Source organism: Callospermophilus lateralis, chromosome 5, assembly GCF_048772815.1.
Source record: "Callospermophilus lateralis isolate mCalLat2 chromosome 5, mCalLat2.hap1, whole genome shotgun sequence".
Taxonomy (NCBI): domain Eukaryota; kingdom Metazoa; phylum Chordata; class Mammalia; order Rodentia; family Sciuridae; genus Callospermophilus; species Callospermophilus lateralis.
In genome coordinates, this window is record NC_135309.1 from 41,091,184 (window position 1) to 41,100,522 (window position 9,339).

Below are 9,339 nucleotides of genomic sequence, written 5' to 3' on the forward strand. Positions count from 1 at the left end.
CTAGTTCCAGGACTTTGGTGGCTCAAGGCTGAGAGGGAGCACAGATGGAGGTGGGGGACAGGGCAGATGACCAGTGGCTGTTGGGTGCAAAGTGGCATACCAGTCCTCAGTCTGGTGGTGTAGAGAAAATGAACCACCTGTGGAGGGCTGTGAGGGAAGGGCATGGTTATAGGGGTGAGGGAAGCAGGTTACTGTTGGAGGTGGTGTTGTGTAGGAATAGGGACAAGCAGGGGACTCTGGCAAGAATCCAGAGAAGGTGGCAGGCGAGAGATGGGCCAGTGGCTGGAGCAATGATCTTTCCTGCTTCCGTTGCTTAGCTCTGCGGTTCTGGAACCAGACCTGAGAAAGAATAGCCAAATCAGAGCTTCTATTTCAAATAGATGGCACTGTCACATATGATCCCCTTCCTCCAAGGACAGGAGGTTCAGGCACAGGGAGTAAGCATTTCCCACATCACCAGAGGAAGAAAAGTTCTACTAGAGGCATGGCTGACCTAGGTCTGCTGACAAACTGTACTTTTAACTCTAACCTGTGTCTAAATTTGCTCAATTTGTACAACTTTGGATGAGTAAGAACTGTCACCTTCCAACAAGAAAGGGATAAATATGACATAGCAAAATTTTCTCTCTCCAGATATCGGGAAATCTTCCCTAGGGTTCAGTTTAGAGATGAAGACTCTTGATAAATATAATTGTTATAGACAAGATTGGGTTTAGGGGAGGATTTAGACTTAAGATTAATTAACTCTGTGACTAGTATTGAGGAAGCCTCAGGCTGGATGAATCGCAAGGTTGTGGTTAGGGATAAGGGACAAGGTTGTGCATGTCTGTGAACAGTTAGAATTGCATTTCTGTTGGGGTTCACATCATTATTAAATGTTGGGAGTAGTAACTCAAGTCAGATTATCTTAGAGTTAGGGTTAAACTTGAGTGACATTCAAAGTGTAGAGGAGGCATTGTTAAGTGATGGGTGAAGTTTAGTTCCAATGATTGTCTATACTCAGGTAGCCCCCACCGCACTAAAGAGAATCTCTCAAGGTAGGAGGGACCCTGAAGTATCACCTGTATTCTGGCCTCACTGAGGCCCGTGTCCCGTGCGAGACCCTCTCGGGCCCAGATGTCTGGGTACTGATTCCTCCCAAAGGCTGATTCCAGCTGCTCCAACTGTGCTGGGCTGAAGGTGGTACGGTGGCGGCGCCGGGAGTGCAACTGACCCCTCTGTCCTTCTTGTGGAGAATGTCTCGGTCTCCCCACTCCTACGGCAGAGAGCCTCCTGTAGGGCTGAGTGCTCATGTCTGAGGAGGGAGAAGAAAGGAGGGAGACGTTGCTTATGAGTGGGATCACCCATCCATCACTGGACCACTTATTTTCTGCTCAAAGCCCCCTATGCTGATTCCCCTTGGGAAACCCAGCTCACACCAGAAATCCTTCTTCTTTCATAACCACTATTCCTGGACCAGCTTAGCCTCAGTTGCTGCTATATTTCTGGGACTGGGTTGTCTGCTACAAAGGGTTACTTCTCAGACCCACTTTCCATCCTGGGTATTCATACTTTGTCTACCTGACAACTCCATTGTATGCCCAATCTGAGCCCCCTGTTACTACCCCTCCATGTGCCTTTCCCCTCCAAGTACACTCCACACCCACCTGGGGCACACCTTGTGGGCCTTCTATTTGCTTTCATGCCCTAACAACTTTCTAGGTCTCTATCGAAGGTCCCCTTTGCTTGTTTCCTGCTCTCATGTGTTGCATTCAACTTAAAACTTCTTTATACAGCTCTTATCCTCCTGTACCCCAGCCTGGGAAGATGAAGCATTCTCCACTGTGTCACTCACGCATACCCTCTCCTTACTTATGTACTCTCTGTCATTTCTCCTTCCCCTGCCCTGGCCCAGCCACCAGGCTGCAGGAACCTGAGCTCGTGGGAAAGGCTCGCTTCTCCTCCCTGCAGTCTCACTAAGCCCCCACGTTAATTAGTCTGAGAACTGCCGGGGAAAGAGAGAACAGAGAGGGAAGAGGAGACACCTGGGAAGGTACAGGCTGAGAAAAGGAGATGTCTGGAGCAGACACCTATTCCCATGGGGACACAAGTGTGGCTCCCATCCAGTGTCCACTGTCCCCCTTGGGGACTTACATGTATTGTTCTGCTCTCTCATGATCAAAGCCTCGGCCCCTCCAGCTCCCTCCCTTACAGAAGGCAGTGTTCTGGGGCAAACTCTGAGATTAGGAGTGAAGGCATAGGCTCCAGCTATGCCTCTGCCTACCAGAAGCCAGGGCCTCACTTCTGCCTGTGAAGCAAAGTTCTATTTAAGGACCCCCTGGTTTTAATATGCTAGGATTCTAGTTTTCAGCCTTCCTCGTGGTGAACCACTGCCTCAGAGGAGGCTAGACATGAGTCTCACACCTGTTGCCCACCTCAGGGCCCCAAGCCCAGCCTGGGAAGTCACTCACCCACTGTGGAGGTCAGAGTCCCTGCAGCTGGGTATCTCTCAGGCAAGAGGGTGCTGCAAATTCGCCCCTTCCTTTGCTTCCCCTGCTGGCTCCTCCCTTCAGCTTCCATGATTAGCCACCAGCACCAAAGACAGTCCAGCCTCCTCCTGTGTCCCTGAATCTTTGATTCTAGTCTGTCCGTTTCTGTTGATCCCTTCTATGCCCGTGATCTCTCTCCTCCTTTTGTTGTACAGTCTCTGATCTGTGTGTGTGTGTGTGTGTGTGTGTGCGCGCGCGTGTGTGTGTGTGTGTGTGTGTAAAGATATAGGTATATAGAGAGATGTCTCTTCACTCTTTTATTTTTTTTCTAATTCCTCATTCTCATTCCCCACATCTTTCTCTCCCTTTTTCTCTCTCTCTCTCCTTCATCTGATTCTCTATTTCTCTCTCTCTCTCTCTGGATCTTCTTTCCACCAGGATGCTGCTCTCTCTTCTTCCAGCTGCCTATTTTCCCACACCACCTCTCTCTCCTTGAGTCTTGGAGGAGTGACCTCCTCCTGGCCCCTGTGGGCCCATCCAATCATTACCTGGTCACCAGAGCCCCCTTGCTCTGGGGAGGATCACAAGCCGGATGAGGGAAGGTGTTCTGTTGGAGGGTCCAGGGACTGGGGCCAAGAGCTCATATTCCCAGGGGACCAGAATCTTTTGTCCAGTTAAATCCCCTCCTGGGAGCAGGCAGAGAAAGGAGGGTAAAATACATTCCTACTAAGTCCCCCTTCTCAGAACCCCACTGTGGGGAGGGAGGAGGAAGGCGGGGACAACCAGGGGGTAAGAGGCAGGGCCTCTCTGGCATCTCAGTGTGCAGGTGATACCCAAGGACCTGTTTCTAGGAAACTAAAAAATGAAGAGTCAAGTGCACGCTTGGTACCCTAATATCCCAGAATATACCAGCCACCCTCTCAGAACAATCTGAACTCAATCCATAGGATAAATCTCCAGGGCACCAATGTTCTTATGTACTTTCTGATTTCTTCCTTTGAAAGTCACCTGCATATTCATCTAGAAATCTCAGAACAACAAGACCTTTCAAGGCCACTGAGATTTTCAAAAAAACCTTGATCCTTGAGCACATGTGAATTCCAGAAGCATTCTGTCCTACCCAAACCTCAGGATACTCTGCAATAAACAGATTCCCATGACATTTTGGCATTCTGATTCTTTAAGGAAACCCTGATATATCTGGAATGTCTGAGCAGTCAGGACCACCTGAACCCTATAGTACTCTGACTCTTGAGATTGCTTAGACCCTGGAAGTACATTCTGTCACCCCCAGTATACCCTAATACTTTAAGGACAATCTGATATTCTAGGACTTTAGGATCCTCCATGACACTCTGAAACCTAAGGGCACTCTGGTACCCAGGATATTACACCTTTACTAGGTGATTCCCACCCTGTTACATGAAGTTCCAATCTCTTAGGACACATTGACCTGATGACACACTAACTTTCTTGGAACTTGTATTCTTGCAGTTTGATCACCAAGGTCACTCTAACTCCTTAATCACATCCTTTAAATACTTCTTGACAATTCAGGAATGGAAACATCATAAACCTCTAGGAGCCTGATGTTTATAATATGGTCCAAAAATCATCATCAGCAGCAAATGGGAGCCTGTTAGAAATGCAGAATCTCATGTCCCACCTACTGAATCAGAATCTGTGTTGTAACAAGATCCCCAGGAGAACTGAATGTATATTTGTCTTAGGCAGGTTGGGATGCTGTAACAAAATACCACAGACTGGGTAGCTTCAATAACAGACATTTATTTCTCATAGTTCTGGGGACTGAAGAAGTACAAGATCAAGGGGATGGCTGGTTTAGTTCCCCAGTTGAGGTCTCTCTTCCTGGCTTGCAGATAGCTAATTTCTCACTGTGTTTTTACTTGGTGGAGAGAGAATCGGCTATAGTCTTTCTTCTTCTCAGAAGGACACTAATGCCATCATGGGGCCTCCTCCTTATTACCCCATCTAAATCTAATTAACTCTAAATAATTCCACCTCCAAATACCATCATACTACCAAATTAAGGGGCACCCTTATTTTTTGGGGGGCAGGGAGGGACACAAACATTCAGTACATAACAAAGTAAAATCGAGAAGCCCTTCTCCAAGACACCAACTCGTTTTTCCATATCCTAGCATATTAGTGAGTTCCACAACATTGTGAACAAAATACTGTAAAAAAATAAAGGAGGACAAGAAGTTTTTTTTGGACTAGGGATATTTTGGATCATGGCTTCATAGACTTAGTCTGTAGTTATCTGGCTGCATTGCTTTGGGCATGAATTGAGGCAGAACATCATGGTGGAATGGCATGGTGGAGGAAAGCTGCTCAACCCATGACAGTTGGAAAGTGCAGAGGGAGAAGAAGGGACTGGGGACAAGATATAGTCCCCAAGGTCAGGCTCCCAAGGACCTACTCCTGCCAAATAAGTTCTACCATCTACAGTTTCTACTACTTCCCAATAATCCATTTAGCTGTAAATCTCTTGATGGACTAATCCATTGATGAGGTCAGAACCCTTATGATCCAAGTACTTCCACAAATCTTCACCTGTGATTATTTCTGTTGGGGAACAAGCCTTCATATGAGCCTTTGGGGAACATTTCATATTCAAATCATAACATCCAGTATATCCTGGATATCTGTGTTCTAGAGAGTATATTAGATCTCCTACCCTGAACTCCATGGAAGCCCTTGCAAAACCCAGTAGCATGCAATCAACTTTGACCCACAACAAAACACCAAATTACAATGAACTCTGGTGCCTCAAGATACCCTAACCCTACACAAGCACTCTGACTACCATCCAGGACAACCAGTTGCTCCAGAACACTCTGGTATTACCAAGAAATTCTGACTACTGCCTTTGATCCCTAAGGACACCCAGATGCTATGTTTGACTTGACATCACAGGATACCATAATTCCTCAAGAGACTGGAACTTTTAGAAGCATATGTTATAGCAGGGCACCATATTCCTATCCACAACCTGACTTGCAAGGAAACCTGAAACCCTGAATATTTTTATTTGACATAAGATAGAATGGTGGATTTGAGCCATGAGCTCAAATCCCAGCTATACAGCTTAGGATTTATGTGATTGTGGACTCATTGCCTAATACTTCTAAGTCTTAGTTTCATCATCTGTGGTTAAAAATCTAGTAAATTCTCTTTGTCTGAAGTAGTTATGCTCCACAAAGCCACCATGTGAATTATTGAATACCCCCTTTAGTCAGGGTCAGGCTATAATTTGTATTATGTTTGAAATATAACCTTGTATTATATATGTTTCTGTATTATGTTTAATTCTATTTGAATTAACAATATTTGAAAGATAGAATCAAACTCATGGTCAACAGCACTGTAAATCATGCCTGAACAAAGCTTATCAAATGCTTGTATTTTCTCTGTAAGGCACATCATAGCCTTCTTACTCTTCAAAACAGTAGACTGCATTTCAGAACGCATTTGAGCCCATTTTAAACTGCAAAACCACCAACAAAGAGCACAAAAATATAAACATGACACTAAATATGTCATGGAAAGAACCTATGAGAACTGAAACAAGAATGTGGCATTTAGTTTTCAGTGTTCTGGGCATGCATGTGGCTGCAAATGTCCACCAACATGCCAAGGAGTAATGCAAAAAATAATGGATTTAGGGGTCACAAATAGATGTTAGTAAGTAGGTGAATTCACAAATGTGGAATCCATGAATAATGAAGGCAGAGTGTACTTACCTCATGAAATTGTGATGATTGAGTTAATAAAAAGGAAGCATGTAGAACGGTAACTTGAAAATCATCATCATCATCACCATAATTCCTAAGGATTCTAACTCTAAGAATAATTCTGTTCATGTCAAATCCTTGAATTTTGAGGGCAAAAAAGATCCTTTCATTTTAGGAGAACATGTGCTTCCAAGGAGCTTTGACCTCATTAGCTTATGGTCACATAAGTTTGAGCTCAGAATGATTCCATGACCCTCTAAGATACACAGACCACAAAGACATGGTGAGATGTTAGAATCTTTGACCCCATAAGAAATTCCTTGATATGATAGGAGGCAGACAATCAAAGAAAAATTCCTCTTGCCCATTTAGAACTCCCAGCTACTCTATTCTTGTACAAGGTATACCACCACTGAAAAACCACTCAACACCCAACTCTAGTCTAGGAGATACCCTGACAATAAGACCTGCCCATGGGGCTGTGTGTGTGTGTGTGTGTGTGTGTGTGTGGTGCTAGGGACTGAACCCAGAGTCTCATACATGTAGGCAAATTCTCTACCCCTGAGTTACATCTCCAGTCCTTTCAATTTCAGACAGGTTCTCACTAAGTCTCCTAGGCTGGCCTTGAATGTAAGATCCTCTTGCCTCGATCTCTATAGTAGCTGGGATTATAGGTGTGCCCCACCTTGTCCAGCTCCATAAGATATTTTGATCATATAAAGACATAACCTTATATTCTAAGACACCTGATCATTCAGTGTACCTTAGTATACAGAATGTCTTGATGACAGGACATTTGTGTCCAGTGTACTCTCTCACAGTCCCAGACTTCTCAACAGGTACTACAATCATTGCCACACTCTCCCTACTCCCGACACACAGACAGGCCAGAACAGCTTTTGACACGTGGAACCCCATGAGTCCACACAATAATTATCTTAAACCATCAAGAAATCTTGGCCTCCCAAGGAAAACATTCTTATATAACATACAACATTATATGTATCACATAGATATATAATGTCCTCAAATATCTTAACTTTCTTGGCATTCTCAGCTTTCTTGAGCATGCTCTGTTCATCCAGGACTTTCTGATTCCTGTGGATACTCTGGTGGTACAAACACACCTCGACACTTTATAGCAGATCTATTTGGATCTTTATGAATCCATATACCACCATATCTTCAAAATACCTAATTCTCATTCATTCAGATGCCAAAGGGGTATGTTGAACTATATGAAGACCTTGACAACTATAGGCTTCCAGAGCATCCAAGAGTCTCTGAATCACCCAGACGGCCCAACTTATGAAATACTCCAACTCTAAGAAACAATTTGATCCTCTAGAACACTTTGGCATCAAAGTTGAGATAAGGACTCTTCAAGAATATTCTGCATGTACAAATATGGCATAGTGAGTCCCACTATTATGTATGATTATAAAGCACTAATAAAAATGTTCTTCTGGGTGGCAGAATAGAGGAGGTAGTGCACCTGGCCACGCTGTGGAGTGAAACCAAGAAAACTGACAAGCAGCTTCTCAGCAAGGTCGGTTAACAACAACAACAACAACAACAACAACAACAAAAAGTAAGGAGACTTTACTAGAATTTTAAACTGAACATTCAAAGAAGATCAGGGACTCAGGAGTTTGGATATAATAAAATAAGGGAGAAATCCCCAATGGCCCAGCCACTGCCACAGCCATGTCAGCAGTTCCAGCTAGAGAGCTTCCTCCATGAGCATAGTGGAGGGATAAGGGAATTAAAAGGACCCACATATTTTGGAGACCCAAGGTGTGTCTGGTACAGAGCATTTAGAGATCAAGGACATTGCTTGGCAAACCTGAAGGACACCCCTGCACAATATCCACATGTGGGGAAGAAGCTGCCATCTATCCAGGTGATGTGTGGAGGACAAAGGAAAGAACCATTTAGCAGCTTCTCTGCATATCTGGCCAGGAACCCAGAAGAGTAGGGGTGGGAGAAATTGTTTAGAGACTGAACCCAAGACCAGGAAATATGGGGTCTGCAGGTGATGTAGGGGACTAAGAAATGGGTCCCCGACTACAAGAGTGACCCAGAAGAGATCCCTGGGGTAAAGTCTTTCAACATGGATCAGCAAGTACTGGGCACTGGAAGTGCACTGATTTAAAACCTCCAGACCAATTAGCATTGAGTGAAGAGCCTGAAGCCCACCTAAGCCCAAACCCTGCTTCCAGGAACTCTGCCTATGGGATTACCTCTTTCACTCCAGCAATCCAGAGGTTAGAGCATCACACTCCAGAAGACCCTTCCTAAAACCACTGAGAAGAGAAGCTGAGACTACTTTGAACTTGAATGGGAAAAACTTCTTTAACTTTTCATCAAGATGTTTTTCTTTTCCTTTTTAAGAAAATTCTTTGTCACTGTTTAATTGTGACCTTAGTGGTATATGGACATTTATAGAGTCTCCTATTTTTTTTCCCTTCTCATCTCTAGCTTTTTTGAAGCCAGTTATTTTACATGAATTAGTTTTTGTGAACTAGGATGTTTGATTAGTATATTTCATTTTTGTTTTGTATTCTTTTTAAAAATTATATATATATATATATATATATTTATTTATCCTACCTTTTTTCTTCTGCTAATAGCCAATCTCTGTTGTTCTCTCTTTCACTCTTTAATATTTTTTTCCTGTCTTCTCTCCTCCTCCCCCATCATAATCATCACATCCTATATTACTTCTGTTCTCTCCCTGTTCATCTTTTGAAAATGGAAAATCCTTTTGAAAACTTGCTGTTTTTATTATAGGCAATAATTGATCATATCATTTATGTTTATTGTGATAATTAACATTGTGTAATATCATAGAATAAATTATTTGGCTTAATGATTATTTGGCATTGGTTGGTGTTATTATTTTTCTTCCCCTAAACAGTGAGGTACTGGACACCTTCAGGGACAGTATAAGCCACAGGGTAAAAACTCTACTGCCTCAGATCCATACTATTAAATGGGTAGACACACAAATAACATGAATAAAACAAGGGAACAAATTGCCTAAAGCAAACCAATATACTCTAAGAACAGAATCCATAGACATCATAGTGAAAGAAATGTTGAAGAAAGAG

The 9,339-nt window shown here is 43.5% G+C and overlaps 1 protein-coding gene across 1 annotated transcript; it reads right to left on the reverse strand.

The window, feature by feature from the left end:
* On the reverse strand, nucleotides 1-2,559 carry Prop1 (PROP paired-like homeobox 1). Its single transcript, XM_076855822.2, has 3 exons — nucleotides 2,451-2,559; nucleotides 1,062-1,294; nucleotides 1-339 (listed from the first exon to the last, which is right to left on the reverse strand). Exons 1-3 carry the CDS (start codon nucleotides 2,557-2,559, stop codon nucleotides 1-3), a joined length of 681 nt encoding a protein of 226 aa, XP_076711937.2.
* Between the last annotated feature and the right edge of the window lie 6,780 nt (nucleotides 2,560-9,339).